At 41.9% G+C, this 19,892-nt stretch overlaps 1 protein-coding gene across 1 annotated transcript in view; it reads left to right on the top strand.

Annotated features, from left to right (window-relative positions):
- gabrr2a (gamma-aminobutyric acid type A receptor subunit rho2a) overlaps positions 1-19,892 on the top strand; it is a 43,178-nt gene that overhangs the window by 11,136 nt on the left and 12,150 nt on the right. Inside the window, exons 3-4 of the mRNA XM_017711268.2 lie at positions 8,412-8,479; positions 11,151-11,374. Of these exons, the coding sequence (XP_017566757.2) occupies positions 8,412-8,479; positions 11,151-11,374 (292 nt within the window). The remainder of the gene's footprint in view (positions 1-8,411; positions 8,480-11,150; positions 11,375-19,892) is intronic.

Genomic DNA, 19,892 nt, shown 5'->3' with positions numbered 1-19,892 from the left:
GAATAGCGCTGCTTTCGGCGGGGGGCCGCAGCTATGGGGATTAAAATAGCCCCAGCGCATTCATACACAATTCAACCTGTCAATAACTTCACAGATGTGCTGAAGTCAGTCAGTGATGCGCCGCCGTAGCTGTCTTAACTGTAGGCAGCGCGCTGGGAGCTCACAATATGATGTAATCCGTCGACTGCAGCCTCCCCGCCGCCAGATTTGAGGTGGTTTTATCCACTTTTGGAGGAGATGCATCATTTAGCAGCTCTCAGACTCTTCCACGACCGGACCGCCTTTCATTTTTTCTCCAGCTAGACTCCTAATTAATGTAGCTCAGGTATAAAGTGTTACACGCTGCAGGAGACGAGGTTTTTTACACCAGAAAGCAGAGGGAATTGCTGCAGCGGGGGCTGCAGTGCAGGCGTAATCCCCCAGACAGATAACCAATGGTGCATTAAGCTTATGGATAATCCTCCGAAAGAGGAGCACCTCTATCATTTCACGTATCCTGAGAGGAGAGCATTCTCTGTATGGATCATAACATGGCGGTATGCATTTCATAATGTCATGGATTACACACTTGAGGGATTTGTGGGCATTGCTAGATAGATCATGAAGTCCACCCTGTGTGTGTGTTTTTTTTCTTTTTCTTTTTTTTTTATATTTTTTATCCGCAGATTAGACTCAAGGAAGGTTGTCAGAATGTCAGTGTTGTCTATTGACACTGTCAAAAGGAAGCTATCTATCTAAAGGTGTTGGATTTTATTGCCGGATAAACCTGAAAAAGGAAATGAGGGATTAAAAGAAGAGTTTATTTCATGCCATTAAAGGGCCCATTTCATACATTTTTATTGACAGCATTTGTGCGGTTTTATATGTCAGCCGTAGTTCATTTTCACATTCTTATTTTCCAGTAGAGGGGATTTTCACCTATTTGTCAAAATATCTTCATAATTTCAACAGCTAGGATGTAAACAGTGTCATTCAGAGTGATTTGGTGTAAGACGGTTCATTGTAGAGAAACGTACCATAATCATTTATTTACAGTGGTGGTGATAGGAACCAGGGGTCACAGAAAGCCCAGTGAACTCACATGTATTTTTATATGTAATGTTGATGATGGTAAAATAGACATATTACATACTAAGCCTTATTATTCGTTATCTATAGGGACTTCCGTGCAAACTAAATGAGCTTTTCGTAAGTTATAGAAGTGGGTAATAAAACTTTGGGCCTGGTGGGGGGTCCATGGCTTGGTAAAGGGTTCATTAGGGGGCTATTTTTATGTACCTTTTTTGCATGTACCTCCCCACCATGTATTTCCAAAAAGACATAACCATTTCATGTAAGTATTCTCTGTGAGGGAGCTTTTAGAGGTGGACGTCTGGTTCCTATCATCACCACTGTGAACAGTTCATTTCATTTCACACCAAATCGCTCTGAAGGACATTTGAATCATGCAGAAATTTTCCAAAATGGGTGCAAAATCCACTTTAAACAGGCTATCGTTGTTATTGTGCCTTTAAGACTGACATATGGAAATGCAAATGACCTCTTCTCTGATTGGCTGCCCTGTATTGTGCCTCATTCAAAAAGCACTCCTTATAACTTCAGCATGAATGGTCGGAGCTGAACAACTGTGGACTGATAAGGCATGTATGTTTGAATAGGATGGTTTTTGTGACATCACAGAAACAGTGAATTAAAACGGCAGCTTAGTTCCCATACACAGACTGTATGGATTGATTTGACACTTAAACAGTGTTGACATATTGAATTTAACTCTTTTATTCCAAAAGTGTAGTTTTCCCCTCTTATGGGCTCTTTAATTTCATTGTTTTCATCTCACTGAAAGCTTTTTCTGAGCATGGTCCTGTATAAACATGCTGAGGTGTTGGCGCTGACGTGCCGGATGCGGATATTCTGACCGGCTCGAGTCAGATCACTGTAGTGGTGTGCTGTTGCATGCGTGCTCATCATAAGGGAGGAACCACTTCTTTTCTCTCCGCCCCTCTCTTTTTTTCTGTTAAAGATTTAAGCAGTGCTTAATGATGCTTGTGCCCATCTGGAGGTTGGCCGTGGCAATGCTGGACTGTAGCTCACAGCTCCAGTGATGAGATTGAGCTGGCAGGGTTTCCGCTGACCATCCGGCCGGCCGCGTGGATTAGCACATGCTGCAACCTCCTGACTGGTGTCTCTCTCTCTCAGATGATCCAGCATTTGCTAGTGAATGTGCTGTGAGTGCCACGAGGTAGTGCACGTTCAATTTCACTGAAAAAAGTGATTGAATGGACTTGATTCAAACGTGTCCATCGTTTCAGTACAAGTGAAGTATATTACATCAACACGGCTGATGAGAGTTATGGAGAGTGAGTGAACTGAAAGGCAAAACTGCGCTGATGAAATGTGGAAATTATCAAAGAAAAATCAAGTACTTCATGTATTGCAGTGTAGCTTCACATGAACCACGTTTCCTTCCCTAAAATGTATTATGTAATTAATTAATTACAGTTAAATAGTATTTAAAAAAGAAACTAGAAAGAGAAATTTGGCTTGACAGCTAATAACCTTTCAAAGGTTAAAGCAGTTGCAGAGCAAATATTATTACAGCTTGTTGTTAGGGCATTGTTTGGTACTGTTGGGTGGTTGCTAAGGTATTGCTAAGCTGTTGCTGTGGTATCACAGGTGGTTGTTAAAGTGTTGTTAGGTCATTATGGTTGGTTGCGAAGGTCTTGCTAGGCCATTGCTGTGGTATCCCAGGAGGTTGCTAAGGTACTGCTAGGCCATTGCTGTGGTATCCCAGGTGGTTGCTAAGGTATTGCTAGGCCATTGCTGTGGTATGCCAGGTGGTTGCTAAGGTATTGCTAGGCCATTGCTGTGGTATCCCAGGTGGTTGCTAAGGTATTGCTAGGCCATTGCTGTGGTATGCCAGGTGGTTGCTAAGGTATTGCTAGGCCATTGCTGTGGTATCCCAGGTGGTTGCTAAGGTATTGCTAGGCCATTGCTGTGGTATGCCAGGTGGTTGCTGAAGTGTTTATAATAATATAGCCATTATATATATATAATAATAGCCATTATTATGCTATCCAGGGTGGTTGCTAAGGTGTTGCTGTGGTATTGCAGGTAGGTGCTAAAGTCTTGCCAGGCCTTTGCTATGCTTTCTCAGGTGGTTGCTAAGGTGTTGCTAGGCCATCGTTGTAGTAATCCGAATGCCATTGCTGTGGTATCCCAGGAGGTTGCTAAGGTATTGCTAGGCCATTGCTGTGGTATCCCAGGTGGTTGCTAAGGTATTGCTAGGCCATTGCTGTGGTATGCCAGGTGGTTGCTGAAGTGTTTATAATAATATAGCCATTATATATATAATAATAGCCATTATTATGCTATCCAGGGTGGTTGCTAAGGTGTTGCTGTGGTATTGCAGGTAGGTGCTAAAGTCTTGCCAGGCCTTTGCTATGCTTTCTCAGGTGGTTGCTAAGGTGTTGCTAGGCCATCGCTGTAGTAATCCAAATGGTTGCCAAGTTGTTGCCTGGCCGTTATTATGCTCTTCCAGGTAGTTCCTCAAGTCTTGCCAGGCCTTTGCTATGCTTTCCCAGGTGGTTACAGAGGTGTTGCTAGGCAATCGCTGCCATATCCCAGGTCATTGTAAAGGTGCTTTTAGGCCATTATGATATCCCAGGTGGTTGCTAAGTCCAACCTACTACGGTGGAATAAAAGGTAATGGGATAAGCATGAAATATTATACATAGAGAATGGGTCAGGAAAAGTTTAAGGATGTTGAGCATCCCCCCCATTCATTCCTGCAAAAAAACAAGCTTGAACAAACATTGTAGGAACATCCCGAGTCAAATCAGTTAAAAAAGCACAAGCAAGCTATTCAGGTACAGGCTGTTTGATCCTGAGAAGTTCAGCGGTTCTAGTTTAAAGGACCGTAGAGTAAGAAGAAAACGAAGAGTAAATTGGCTTTTTAAAAATGACTCATCTTTAAAAATAACTCTTAAAAGAACTTAAACTTAAAGGTTAGTAGAGGCCTGGACACTTTTCCTCCATGCATAGTAAAACTGTGTTAGCTTTCCCCTCCATCCTGCTGTACATTATCCCCATTGATTCCCTACATATCCGGACGACTTCAGATTACAGCTGGACTGAGATACGGGCCATTTCCACCCAAGGTCAGCTCAGACGGTTTCAGACACCCTAGCAGCAGGGGGTTGATTAGTTTGGCTGCATTGATTTCACCTAGGAGCTGTGTTCCTATTTAGCCTGATTCGTCTGATATCAAGCCTTGGTGGCACATGACATGGAAATTGACTAGCGCCTGTGTGTGGAGTGGTTGCCTGCTTTGCTCAAATGCTAATGAATTTCAGCATTACGTAAGTTATCGCCATAAAATGAAGTGTTCGATATCTCACTTTGACTTAATTGCTTGGTAGCAGATGATCCAAAGATGTTTCAGTGCTAACAGTGTTCCTTTTCGACTGATAAGTGCTCGCCCACTAAATGCAAATAAGAGCAAGTGCCTATTAGTGTTAGCATCTTTTTAAGCATCCTGTTTAATCTACAGTTTACCGTCTGCGATAATCCGGTCAGATTACGGCGAGACCACTGCAAAAAACGCTACCCGTTTTGAGTCTTTCCTCCGTCATTCGTGTCCATATGCACACACGCTAACCTGCACCATTTACCCAGCAGTCTGAGCTTTTGAGTGACAGATAGCGCTGTTATCCTAATCCCAGAGAAAGCAAGGGTTTATCTTTCATACAAAAGGCCTAACGAGAGAAGTGCTGTGTAAGATATCAAAGCTGCAGTTCCAGCCGAGTGCTCTGTGAACAGGGCCCGTCCCTGGAGAGCCGGCACTTGTTCAAAATCCCTCAGATGTCAATGGAACCGCCAAGAACCCTCTGTATACATCTGAAAAAGCACAGACCCACGCTCTAGCACAAAGACACGTTTAATGATATTCGGCAAATTTTCTCTTCCTAATTATGGACAGACTTTTTCAGTAGCCTAGATATACAGTCAGTCTCTTGTGGAGAAGGTGGATGTGAGTGGCGTTTAGCTGGAGCACAAAAAGTCAATAATCAATCGATGCAAATAAAACCACACACTTTGTGGGTTAATGAAATGTTACATAATGTTGATTTAATGCATATATATATACACAGTTTGATCATCATTGGTGCCATGTAATGGTGTAATTACTTCACTATAGTATTGAAAAGGGGACTGTTGTCAGATCATGTTCTTGCGCATATTAAGCACGATTTATATCTTATCACGTAAATGAGAGAACTTTGAATTTGAATTCAGATTCAGATTCAGATTCAGATTCCTTTATTGATCCCAGGGGGAAATTGCAGTTGTTACAGTTGCAGCCATTTATGTAAAAATAAACACTTTACTAATAATTTAAGACAATATATAGAATTTACAGTATGTACACCAGATTTAAGTACTCTACACACACAATTGTTGTTATTGCACATATGTACAGTTTTTTGAATCACACACTGAGGGAGGAGTTATGGAGTTTGATGGCCACAGGTAAAAATGACTTCCTGTGGCGCTCTGTGGTGCATTTTGGTACGAATGCTTGGGTATTCGTTTATTAGGGTGATATTTAATTCTTTATTTAATGTTCAGGAGACTCCTTTTTTCCCACTGGCCATTTAAGCTGAAAGAGATCAGATGCATAAGAAATCATGATTATGTGGCAGTAAGAAGAATGTGATGTGCCGTGAGCGCCATGGAGCTACAACAAGGCTGATCATTTGATATTTGATCATCTCACATCTGTTGTGGTGAGTTCTGGCAGTGCTGAAGGAGGGGAACACTGGTCAACGGTGGGGGGCTTGATGTTACCTGCTGCCACTCTAGGTTCGACTTTTTAGGCCGTGGACCGAGAGCTGCACTCAACCTGGCTATGACTGAGCTCAATTCAACAGGTCAACAGAAAGCAAACTGGCTAACAGGCTACACATACATGCAAACTCCACACAGAGAGGACCCCGGTCGCCCGGCCAGGGAATTGAACCCAGGCCCTCCTCGCTGCGAGGCAACAGAGCTACCCACCGCGCCGCCCGCTAACATTAGCTTAATGATTCAATAATGAAAGACAGACTTCACGTTGAAATCCATTTATTAGATTGATATTTAATTATTAATTTAATATTCAGAAGCCTCCTTGTTTCCACTAATGTTCAAGCCTTAAAATAAAGTGATTCCTAAAAACTGAGACATCCAAAGTAAAGAATGCTACTTCCATGCCTTTTTCAAAGCTAAAGAAGTCTATAATTAATCCAGCTAACAAATATTTAATATAGCGCCAAGCTAACCCCACTAGCTTGGTGCTAACATACACTCACCGGCCACTTTATTACCTGTTCAGTTGCTTGTTAACACAAATAGCTAATCAGCCAATCACACGGCTGCAACTCACTGCATTTAGGCCTGTAGAGGTGGTCAAGACGACTTGCTGAAGTGCAGACCGAGCATCAGAACGGGGAAGAAAGGGGATTTAAGGGGCTTTGAACGTGGCGTGGTTGTTGGTGCCAGACGGGCTGGTCTGAGTATTTCAGAAACTGCTGATCTGCTGGGATTTTCACGCACAACCATCTCTAGGGTTTACAGAGAACGGTCCGAAAAAGAGGAAATATCCAGTGAGCGGTCAGTTGTGTGGACGAAAATGCCTTGTTGATGTGAGAGGTCAGAGGAGAATGGGCAGACTGGTTCCAGATGATAGAAAAGCAGCAGGAACTCAAATAACCAACCGGAATCTCTGAGGAACGTTTCCAGCACCTTGTTGAAAGTCTGACACGGAGAATTAAGACAGTTCTGAAGGCAAAAGGGGGTCCAGCCTTTTACTAGCAAGGTACCTAATAAAGTGCCCGGTGAGTGCAGCTAGGAATAATGAAGAGCATTTTCAAAGTGCTGGTTTAGAAAACAGATTTCGACCTTACAGCCTGCTGTGTAACAGCACTGCTTTACGGTTTTCTGCCTGAACCTGACTCTCACTGTAAACACATGTTAAAGGTTTAACAGAAATGACTTTATTAGTGTGAGTAATCAGTGTTCGGCTATAAATAGCAGCCTCTGATTAAAGTGTTTCTCTCCTGCGGGTTCGGGTTTCTGTTGACAGATCGATTAAGCATACAAGTATTCCAGCATCCCAACAATAGAGATTATTGACAGGACGTTATAAGCATTCGATGTCTATGTCTGCTTCGCTGGAGATTCTATCCATAAGTCTCTCAAACCATCATAGTGTGCAGGAATAAGGCGCATAAGCCCCTCGCTCTCTTAAGAGAGTCTCTCATGTGCTGTCATTTTTGGAGACCACCATCAGTGATCATGACTAGGCATTTAGGTGCAGCCTGTCAGAGTAAAGTGTTGGTAGGGGAACAGCTTCTGCTGTAGACACACCTGCACTCAATGACTGAGCTTTTTTTCCCTGAAGAGCTTTTAAGTGCTAAGCGTTGTAATTTTGAGGGTTTATTTTGTTAGAGGTCAGCAGTCTTAAGTCTAAGACTCAAGAGGCTTATTCTTTAAGCATCAGAAAAAATTACACAGAAGCCTCAGCAGTTAAATATAATATCAGTGTTTTCAGTATTGACAATATGCACACACTGTACCTTTATTCCAGCTTCCATTCCTTTCAGGAGCCTCACTTTCAGCTCCTCAAAGAATCTGCTGACACGCCTCCAAAGCTCAGTCTGAGAAGCTGGTTGATGATTTTCTGAACCAATCAAACCCATTCAGTGGTGTTGAGGTCTGGACTCTTGGGTGGTCAGTCCATCGTTCAGCTTCTTTGTTTGATGAGTCCGTCTCCTTTTCTCAGCGAGGTTCTTCTTGATCAGCTACACATCCTTTCAGACTCATAGTGCTGAGTGGTCTTCTCACAGTGGAAGGATGGACAGAAACACCTGTGGATGTTTTCAGATCTGAAGCAGCTTGATCTTCTGATGAAAGCTTTAAGTACTGTTTATCTCAGTGGTCTCCGACCTTGGTTCTGAAGATTAGATTCAGCCTGTATCCAGTATGCTGCCCCACCCCTTAGTAACTCTACTACATCTGTTCCAGCCAGTCAGGGAGTTGGGAAGAGGTTGATTAGCTAGAGCAAGTGTGGCAAGTTGTGGTTGGAACTAGGCTTTGTAGGAGGGTAGCTCTCCAGGACTAATGTTGAAGAGCATTGGTTTATCTGATGGGGACAGTTTTGGGGTCTACCAGGTCTTCCAGGTGGTTGTTAGGAATCTTTTAGTACTTTTACTTTATACTTAAGTACATTTGAAGGCGAAAATTGTGTTACGTCATAACAAACCTTATAAAATATCTATATTTTGTCTCATATTTGTTTATTTTTCACTTTCATTTTGTTCCTATCAGTTGTAATGATTGGTTAATTGCTTATTAATTCGTGTTTCACACAGGCCCTGCTATTCCAGTCGGAGTTGATGTGCAGGTAGAAAGCTTGGACAGTATCTCAGAAGTTGACATGGTAGGTCAAACACTTTTTCACCTTCAATATCATTATATTCACCACTGCACTGATCTGACGAGCACTCAGACTTCTTTTTTGAATATTATATGTGTCTCATTTCTCACGTCAATTTTTTATTTACATCTTTTTTTGATTTTATTATGATCGCATTTAAAATTCTGTTGCTTGTTGACTTCTTGTTACATTGGATTGCATAGTACATAGTGCAAGCATCAGGCAGATGTTTCAAAGACGGGAGACTGTTTGTTTGATGACAGTGCTTTGAGGATGTGTGAGGAATTCCGCTGTGCTGTTTACCCACAACATTAACGATATATGACACCCATGCTGCCTATGCATTTTTATTTTTGGATGAAGCCTCTGCGTGTGATGTAACAAAGACACTGAAGCGCCATCTTTCATCGTACATAATTACAGGCCACTCCGAATGTTTATGGTTACATAACGTCGTTGAAGAATAGGGGGTTTATCTGCTTTAGTGATTTTGAGTTGAGTAAGTGTGGAGGATCAAGTGTTACATATACTGTCTGACCTCTGTCCAAAGCTTCTCTAAAAAGATGGCATATTAATCTGCAAGCATTGTTAATTTGCCGGTTGTCGTGTGCTTTCACTGTCCAGGGCTGCACAATTGTTTGTTAATTGTCACCATTATACTGGCTTTGGCAATAGTATTATAGCTATAATATGCAAATGAGCCCTCTAACCAGTCACAGATCATAATGTGTGCTGAGAGCATTCTGACCAGTTGTAGTTGTAGCTCAGTTTCTACGGTTGTTTTGATCAAGGTATACATTTAATCAAATAAATGTAAATGATTTTGGTCAATGTAAAGCAGACTGGGTTTTAGTGTCACACAATGATGTCACCAATGCGAGGGAATTCTACAGATTGTTCAAAATCTCTGCATAACTAAGTGGTTAAGTTGTAAACAGAGTCATTCAGAGCGGTTTGGTGTGAAACGTTCTGTTCTAGAGAAACTTAGAGTCAGAATTGTTCACAGTGGTGGTGATAGGAACCAGACGTCCTCCCTCACAGAAAGTTCCTACATGAAATGGTTATGACTTCACTGCCTGACACTGTTTTATGATAGTTCTGAGATAAGATTTTGAATTAAAATTGATTTTTTTATGCATTTATGGAACAGAGGCTCATGTAAGGCACTGTAAAGCAAAATATTCAGCAAAATATTCAGTATTCATTATTCAAAAAACATGTAGGTCAGGACCTTGGACCTGCATGTGGCTCTTTTACTGTCCTGTTGTGGCTCCACAGCAGAATCAGATTTGTAGGTAAGAATGAAATAAAGCTCTGCTGATCCTTCAACACAGTTTAACAGTAAATGGTCTTAAACGCTGGAGTTAATGTAGAACTGCTGATTCACCCTTTAACCCTGAAGATCAGTGCAGACTGCTGGTCACCATAGCAACACAGACTATCTCGCCTGGCTAGTAGCTACAGAAATGGCAAAGGGAGAGATTTGAGAAGAACATCGATAATTTGGAGACAAATGGACTGATTTGCGTTTATAGTCACTCCAGCTGGTATCCTGATACATTTAATCTGCAGTGAGAAACTGGTAAACACTAAAAACTCACAAAGCTGAAGCTCTCAGTTTGAATTTGCCCATTCCACCTTAAATGGTACAGCAGTTACATTCTCGTGTCTCAGGCACCATTTAAGGTGGAACGGGGAAATTCAAACAAGACGCTGGAGAATGAGAAGCGACTTCAGCCTCGTAAAAAGTCAGAAGTTGACAGACATTTTACAAGAAACCTGTTCTAGTTTTGAGGAAAAGTTTCCTGCTGGAGATGCGAGAAAAGCAGCTGTAGCTGAGCTAAAGGTTAAAGCAGAGCGAAGTAGGTCTGCATTTTCGTTTAGATTATACTTCTAGCCTGTACTAGTACATCAGCATTAACTTTTACATAATTACGGCCAAGATGGTAAAATGGGCATTAAATGTTGTGGCTCCCAAAGTGTTTTTTTTTTTTTTTTGTCGAAAGGACAGAATTAACATTCGGTGTTGATACACTCTGGTGTAGGTTCACTGGTCATTTCGGATAGTCAATAAAATGGCTATATTTTATTATGACCCCTGGTTCCTATCACTACTACTGTAAAGACATCTGAGACAGTATGTTTCTCTGCAGTGAACCATTTCACCTCAAACCTCTCTGAATGACTGACATCCTAACTATTGACTTTTAAAGATGTTTTTGAAAATTGGTGGAATCCCCTTTTAATATGTTTTAAGTATGGCTGTTATAATTGCTCAGTTACAAAATTTTTGCAAAAAAAAAAGATTCAAATTTACCTTCTTCTCACCAAATCAGCGATGTATAGTTGGTAATTTACATGAGGATAATATATATTTTAAATTCGCTTACTGCTTTCTCTTACAGTTTACAGACAATTTATATGTATGCACTTATATGCCATATGGTGTTTATGGTGTAGCAAGTTATGCATGGTTTGCATTGCAAGTTATGCATTACTTCTTTTGCCTTTTGACAACTCTGATTACTCGATTAATCATTAAAATTATCTGGAGATTTCATGATTATTGCTGCAATCATGTACTGTGTCCATTTTGTGCAGCCCTGCTGTGAACTGTGATGTGTGGATTTGTGAGTGAAGTCACATTGTAAAGGTTGCTGCTCTCATTGTGTAGGACTTCACCATGACCTTATACCTTAGACACTACTGGAAGGACGAGCGTCTGTCCTTTGCCAGCACCACAAACAAAAGCATGACCTTCGACGGCCGTTTGGTGAAGAAGATCTGGGTACCTGACGTGTTTTTTGTGCACTCAAAGAGATCCTTCATCCATGACACCACCACGGAGAACATCATGCTCAGGGTCTACCCGGATGGCCATGTTCTCTACAGCCTGAGGTGAGAGCAAGAAAAGCGTATATTTCTACATTCACATGATTTATTATATTGCTGAAACTTTCTGTATTCAGAGGCAGGCAATGGAAAACTTTGCATATTAAATCTGTTGCAGTCATTTTACATAGTTTACATACATACATTACATAGCGATGTTTGTTTATTTGATGTGTGTTAATGACGCCTTTAGAGGGCGGCGGTGAGCAACGTTTGTTTATTTGATGTGTGTTAATGACGCCTTTAGAGGGCGGCGGTGAGCGACGTTTGTTTATTTGATGTTTGTTAATGACGCCTTTAGAGGGCGGCGGTGAGCGACGTTTGTTTATTTGATGTGTGTTAATGACGCCTTTAGAGGGCGGCGCTGAGCGACGTTTGTTTATTTGATGTGTGTTAATGACGCCTTTAGAGGGCGGCGGTGAGCGACGTTTGTTTATTTGATGTGTGTTAATGACGCCTTTAGAGGGCGGCGCTGAGCGACGTTTGTTTATTTGATGTGTGTTAATGACGCCTTTAGAGGGCGGCGGTGAGCGACGTTTGTTTATTTGATGTTTGTTAATGACGCCTTTAGAGGGCGGCGGTGACCGACGTTTGTTTATTTGATGTGTGTTAATGAGGCCTTTAGAGGGCGGCGGTGACCGACGTTTGTTTATGTGATGTGTGTTAATGAGGCCTTTAGAGGGCGGCGGTGACCGACGTTTGTTTATTTGATGTGTGTTAATGACGCCTTTAGAGGGCGGCGGTGAGCGACGTTTGTTTATTTGATGTGTGTTAATGAGGCCTTTAGAGGGCGGCGGTGAGCGACGTTTGTTTATGTGATGTGTGTTAATGAGGCCTTTAGAGGGCGGCGGTGACCGACGTTTGTTTATTTGATGTGTGTTAATGACGCCTTTAGAGGGCGGCGGTGAGCGACGTTTGTTTATTTGATGTGTGTTAATGACGCCTTTAGAGGGCGGCGGTGAGCGACGTTTGTTTATTTGATGTTTGTTAATGACGCCTTTAGAGGGCGGCGGTGAGCGACGTTTGTTTATTTGATGTGTGTTAATGACGCCTTTAGAGGGCGGCGGTGAGCGACGTTTGTTTATTTGATGTTTGTTAATGACGCCTTTAGAGGGCGGCGGTGAGCGACGTTTGTTTATTTGATGTGTGTTAATGAGGCCTTTAGAGGGCGGCGGTGAGCGACGTTTGTTTATTTGATGTGTGTTAATGACGCCTTTAGAGGGCGGCGGTGAGAGACGTTTGTTTATTTGATGTGTGTTAATGACGCCTTTAGAGGGCGGCGGTGAGCGACGTTTGTTTATTTGATGTGTGTTAATGACGCCTTTAGAGGGCGGCGGTGAGCGACGTTTGTTTATGTGATGTTTGTTAATGACGCCTTTAGAGGGCGGCGGTGAGCGACGTTTGTTTATTTGATGTTTGTTAATGACGCCTTTAGAGGGCGGCGGTGAGCGACGTTTGTTTATTTGATGTGTGTTAATGACGCCTTTAGAGGGCGGCGGTGAGCGACGTTTGTTTATCTGATGTGTGTTAATGACGCCTTTAGAGGGCGGCGGTGAGCGACGTTTGTTTATTTGATGTGTGTTAATGACGCCTTTAGAGGGCGGCGGTGAGCGACGTTTGTTTATTTGATGTGTGTTAATGAGGCCTTTAGAGGGCGGCGGTGAGCGACGTTTGTTTATTTGATGTGTGTTAATGAGGCCTTTAGAGGGCGGCGGTGAGCGACGTTTGTTTATTTGATGTGTGTTAATGAGGCCTTTAGAGGGCGGCGGTGAGCGACGTTTGTTTATTTGATGTGTGTTAATGAGGCCTTTAGAGGGCGGCGGTGAGCGACGTTTGTTTATTTGATGTGTGTTAATGACGCCTTTAGAGGGCGGCGGTGAGCGACGTTTGTTTATTTGATGTTTGTTAATGACGCCTTTAGAGGGCGGCGGTGAGCGACGTTTGTTTATTTGATGTGTGTTAATGACGCCTTTAGAGGGCGGCGGTGAGCGACGTTTGTTTATCTGATGTTTGTTAATGACGCCTTTAGAGGGCGGCGGTGAGCGACGTTTGTTTATTTAATGTTTGTGTGACGCCTTTAGAGGGCGGCGGTGAGTGATGTTTGTTTATTTGATGTTTGTTAATGACGCCTTTAGAGGGCGGCGGTGAGCGACGTTTGTTTATGTGATGTTTGTTAATGATGCCTTTAGAGGGCGGCGGTGAGAGACGTTTGTTTATTTAATGTTTGTGTGACGCCTTTAGAGGGCGGCGGTGAGCGACGTTTGTTTATTTAATGTGTGTTAATGACACCTTTAGAGGGCGGCGGTGAGCGATGTTTGTTTATGTGATGTTTGTTAATGACGCCTTTAGAGGGCGGCGGTGAGCGACGTTTGTTTATTTGATGTGTGTTAATGACACCTTTAGAGGGCGGCGGTGAGCGATGTTTGTTTATGTGATGTTTGTTAATGACGCCTTTAGAGGGCGGCGGTGAGCGACGTTTGTTTATGTGATGTTTGTTAATGACGCCTTTAGAGGGCGGCGGTGAGCGACGTTTGTTTATGTGATGTTTGTTAATGACGCCTTTAGAGGGCGGCGGTGAGCGACGTTTGTTTATTTAATGTTTGTGTGACGCCTTTAGAGGGCGGCGGTGAGCGACGTTTGTTTATGTGATGTTTGTTAATGACGCCTTTAGAGGGCGGCGGTGAGCGACGTTTGTTTATTTAATGTTTGTGTGACGCCTTTAGAGGGCGGCGGTGAGCGACGTTTGTTTATTTGATGTGTGTTAATGACGCCTTTAGAGGGCGGCGGTGAGCGACGTTTGTTTATTTAATGTTTGTGTGACGCCTTTAGAGGGCGGCGGTGAGCGACGTTTGTTTATTTAATGTTTGTGTGACGCCTTTAGAGGGCGGCGGTGAGCGACGTTTGTTTATTTAATGTTTGTGTGACGCCGTCATGTTTAACCTCATAACATGGAGCTTGTGACCTGCCTATTGATGAGTAAGACCAGTCATAAGCAACCAACCACCCATGTGCTGTGACATCCTAACCCCAACTAACAGTCAGTCAAATCTCGTGCACTTTATTCAGTGTTCAAGCCTCAGGCCAGATTTTCCGGTCTTCTTGGTGAAAAAAACAGGCCTGTGGTCAGTTATCTTAAGTGCGTGTCATCATTTAAATTGTAAATGTAATTTTTGATCATACGTAAGTTTCAGCAAAATTTTAACAGCTGCAACCTTTAAACCTAAATGTACACTTTTTAGTTGTCCCTCAAGCTTGTAACCTGGGATTAACATTAAAGGGGAATTCCGTTGCTATTTCAAAATTTGCTGTAATCAAACAGCGTAAACAGTCATTCAGTTGTAACGTCCTTCTCGTTCTGTTTTCTCCCTTTTGTTTTCGTGGTTTTCTTGGTTTTGTTTGTCTGCCATGTGCCTTTGTTGTTGTTATGGTCTGTCTCCTCCCTGGTCCTGCCCCCTTGTCACCTGCTCCACCTGCTGTTAGTCTGTAGCCCCGCCCTCTCATTAGTCCCAGGTGTTTCTTGTTTCCCTTCAGTGTATTTACACCCCTGTGCTCATCCCTTTTGTCCTGCATTGTCTTATATACTTTCTTGCTGTTGCCTCTTTCGCTGGTCTTGGGTTTTGTTTCTGGTTTACTTCTGTTCTACTTAGTTTTGTTTCTCCATGGATTTATCGTTTCTATGTACCTTTGCTACTGAGTTTCCGGACTCTCTTATGTCTGATTTAAATAAAAGCAACTAGCTCTCGCATCCAGCGTCTTCACCTTCAGTGTTATATCAGTGTGGATTGATATGAAGTGGTACATTAATTTCTCTACTGTGTGAACGTAGCCATTTTATTTACTCTCCAGAACCACCGGTGAACCGACATGTGTCTTCTGAGTTTTTATACTTAATGTTGACTACAGTGGTGATAATGCTGGTAAAATAGTGATAAATCTGAAAAAGTTTACATCTGTGACTATTTTGCCTCAAGACCCATTGATTGCACATTTCTGCAATTAACACATTTAAAAATATACACTGCTCAAAAAAATAAAGGGAACACTCAAATAACACATCCTAGATCTGAATGAATGAAATATTCTCATTGAATACTTTGTTCTGTACAAAGTACAGTAAAAGTCATCAAAAGTACAAAGTAAAAATCATCAATAGAAGTCAAATTTATTAACCAGTGCAGGCCTGGATTTGGAGTCACACACAAAATTAAAGTGGAAAAACACACGACAGGCTGATCCAACTTTGATGTGATGTCCTTAAAACAAGTCAAAATGAGGCTCAGTGTTGTGTGTGGCCTCCACGTGCCTGTATGACCTCCCTACAACGCCTGGGCAGCTCCTGATGAGGTGGCGGATGGTCTCCTGAGGGATCTCCTCCCAGACCTGGACTAAAGCATCCACCAACTCCTGGACAGTCTGTGGTGCAACACACAGATGGAGGATGGAGTGAGACATGATGTCCCAGATGTGCTCAATCAGATTCAGGTCTGGGGAATGGGCGGGCCAGTCCATAGCTTCAATGCCTTCATCTTGCAGGAACTGCTGACACACTCCAGCCACATGAGGTCTAGCATTGTCCTGCATTAGAAGGAACCCAGGGCCAACCGCACCAGCATATGGTCTCACAAGGGGTCTGAGGATCTCATGGAGCACATGGAGGGCTGTGCGGCCCTCCAAAGAAATGCCGCCCAACACCATTACTGACCCACTGCCAAACCGGTCATGCTGAAGGATGTTGCAGGCAGCAGATTGCTCTCCACGGCGTCTCCAGACTCTGTCACGTCTGTCACATGTGCTCAGTGTGAACCTGCTTTCATCTGTGAAGATCACAGGGCGCCAGTGGCGAATTTGCCAATCCTGGTGTTCTCTGGTAAATGCCAAGCGTCCTGCACGGTGTTGGGCTGTGAGCACAACCCCCATCTGTGGATGTCAGGCCCTCATACCATCCTCATGGTGTCGGTTTCTGACCGTTTATGCAGACACATGCACATTTGTGGCCTGCTGGGGGTCATTTTGCAGGGCTCTGGCAGCTCCTCCTGTTCCTCCTTGCACAAAGGCGGAGGTAGCGGTCCTGCTGCTGGGTTGTTGCCCTCCAACGGCCTCCTCCACGTCTCCTGGTGTACTGGCTTGTCTCCTGGTAGCGCCTCCAGCCTCTGGACACTACGCTGACAGACACAGCAAACCTTCTTGCCACAGCTCGTATTGATGTGCCATCCTGGATGAGCTGCACTACCTGAGCCACTTATGTGGGTTGTAGAGTCCGTCTCCTGCTACCACGAGTGTGAAAGACCACCAACATTCAAAAGTGACCAAAACATCAGCCAGAAAGCAGAAAGGTACTGAGAAGTGGTCTGTGGTCCCACCTGCAGAACCACTCCTTTATTGAGTGTGTCTTGCTAACTGTCAATAATCTCCACCTGTTGTCTGTTCCATTTGCACAACAGCTGTGAAATTGATTGTCAGTGCTGCTTCCTAAGTGGACAGTTTGATTTCACAGACGTTTGATTTACTTGGAGTTATATTGTGTTCCCTTTATTTTTTTGAGCAGTATATATAGTTTAGGCCAAAATCTTATCTCAAAATGAATATAAAACAAAGTCTCTGACATCAGTGTAGTATTCATAACCACTTGATGTAATAATAGGTTTTAGAGGTGGATTTCTGGTTCCTATCACCACCATTGTGAACAGTTCTGACTCTGTTGTTTTAGTACATTTTGATATGTATCTTTACTTCTTCTATTTAGTAGCTTAAGTCAGTTTCTCTACAATGGAGCATTTCACACCAATCCGCTCTGAATGAGCTTGGTCTTGAATATTTAGTTATGCGTAAATTTGGTAAAATTATAAAGGCGTAAATATAAAGAAATAATCCCATTTTAAATTGTGGCCACAGTGTTGGTCATAAAAATAACAAAAGATATTTTCCTCAAAATTGTTCAGCCCTACTGCTAAGAACTGAAAGACACATTCAGCTAAACATCAATAGTTCAAAAGACAAACAAAGAAAGGAAATGCAATGTTATGATTGTGCCAGGCTTTTTTTATAATGTTATAAATTATTATATTATTAAATTATTATATTATGCACACATTATTATTATAATGTGTTCATGTGTGCATCAATTCCTATGAAGAACTTTCCTTGAGTGCATCATAGGCAAAAGTTTGGGTGACACTTTTTGTTAATTTGTGAAAATAAGCTGACTCGCCCTCTGCCCATCTTAACAAAACGTGCAAACATTGTGGCACGTTTTATATTTTAAGCTTATTTTATCTCCAGTTTAATAATAATAAAATAGAAACTGGGCACTAAAATTTGCAATAAAACGACATATTTCAATGTGCTCTTATTTTCACTATAAAACATGTCATTTAAACAGGGATTGTTGGAACTTTTGCATAAAATTGTGTGATATAAAACATGTAACACAGTAAACAGACCAGGCAGATCATCCCTGTGAAATTATATGGTTTTATTATTATTTTTTTATTATAAAGGTTTTATTTAATAATAACATATTTTTTATCTAATTATAAAGGTTATGTTTAATTATATATATATATATATATATATATATATATATATATATATATATATATATATATATATATATATAAATTTAGTTATATAGGTTTTATTTAATTATAACATTAATGTGACCTTTTATCATTATGTGAGGTGTTTTTATGCATTTTTGAACGCTTTATCTAGAAAACAACACGGTTCTATTTTCAAACTTGAACTCTCATTTAGTTATTTGAGGTTCTATCTGTGAGCCAGTCGACCCTTCAAATACTCACACTAGAACCAGTCAGGTTCTGCTTCTTTGTCATGCCGCTGCTCTGCTCAGTGTATAAAACTCTTCTTACAAATCTTGAAAAAGTCTTATTATCTTAAATAATAATCATTGTTATATTTAGATAATTAAATAGCATATATTTGAATTTATGGTGTCTTAACTATGACATGAAAATTCATGTCATTCATCCATCCATCTCTTCTTTTTCTTCTTTCTCCCAGAGTAAGACATTTTAGATTAAAGTCACATTTCTGACACAAAACAAAACCCCATTCTGCCTGTTACTGACCTGCTACGCTGACCTATTACAGTACAGGTGGACAGTTTATCACTGTAGCTGGTTGCTGTCTTAAGTAACTTAAACTGATGGTTTGTGCCTCAAACTGACCCCTGCCCTGGACAAAATATTTAGCACTGACCTTTCTATTTAATCTGCAATGCTTTGCAATGTTCTGTCCCAAAACAAGACAGAAATGTCATAATAAATAAATAAATAATATAGATGGATAACAGTGTAAAGTCTTTGTGCTCCCTGAAAATCGATGCTCCTGTTCACGTTTTGCCAGACTCAACCTTACGATTCCAAGCCAAAGGTGATTTCTGAGGATTAGAAGGTTCTAGCTGCATTTGACCTGCTCCAAAAAACCCATTTATAAATTTGATAGGGTTTTGATGTTGTACACTTACTGTGTCCTTAACAGTAAATGTAGGGCTTCTGTCATTTTCACGTATGGCCCAGACTCTCTCCACATATCAGTTTTGCTATTTGAAAGGCAAAATCTTTGAAGCTCAGTATCTCAAAGCTGCTCAGAATGCAGAAAGAAGCCTTATAATTCCAAAGGGATGAAATATTCAAAAGAACGTAGGGCAGCGAAAATGAAGGGAATAGAATAGAATAGAATAGAATAGAATAGAATAGAATAGAATAGAAAGAGCCTGTGAGTGTATGCAAAGTGATTATGTAATTATGCTAATTATAGTATATATATATATATATATATGTACTGCAGCTGTGGGTTCCGTGCAAAAGGGCTGAGTTTAGAGGTCAAACAGTAATTCTGCTTTACATTATGGGCCTAATTTTCTGACCTGATGTATTAAAATATGTGTAAGTACACCGATGCTGACCTGAAGGTCGTGAAGTGACCCTCGCACTAGGCTTGCAGCTATGGCATCTATTAATTGTTCCGGGACGTTTTCTGTTTGTGAAAAGGCGAGCCGTGTCCTGCAGCGGTTTGGTTATATTACATTTGCATACTGCTGTTGCATTAAAATGAGAAAGAAGCGCTGGCGGCCTGTGATGTTGTGGCCGTGTCCGTGTTGATGATGTGAGGGAAGAATTAGGCCGAGCTACCTGAGTGCGCGGCTGTAGCGTTGAGGGGTAGTGCTAAGTTCAAAGTCAAATTTCAGGCTGGCTGTACTTGCTGCAGGGGGAGTGTCATTATTGATGGGCCTGGCCTACTTTAGTTGGGCTGTCTGATAAGAACCGGACAGCGCTGACTGTGGGACTAGCTAACGGCTTCTCCCACAGAGTGGAGCAGGAAAAAAAACAAGGCACTGGTCGCAGTTTGATGAATAATGCATGGGCTGTTCGCTTCTCCTGCCCTTTATCTCACTTTTACCCTTCATTGCATCCCTTTACTTCAATTAGAATTGACACCTCGGGGACGTGTGCTTTGAACATGTGTGTGTTGGGCCCGTCGCGATTACGCTGTTAAAAAAATG

This window comes from Pygocentrus nattereri, chromosome 10 (assembly GCF_015220715.1).
Source record: "Pygocentrus nattereri isolate fPygNat1 chromosome 10, fPygNat1.pri, whole genome shotgun sequence".
NCBI classification, from domain to species: Eukaryota; Metazoa; Chordata; class Actinopteri; order Characiformes; family Serrasalmidae; genus Pygocentrus; species Pygocentrus nattereri.
Note: the sequence above shows the minus strand (reverse complement) of the source record. Positions and strands in the feature narration are given on the sequence as shown.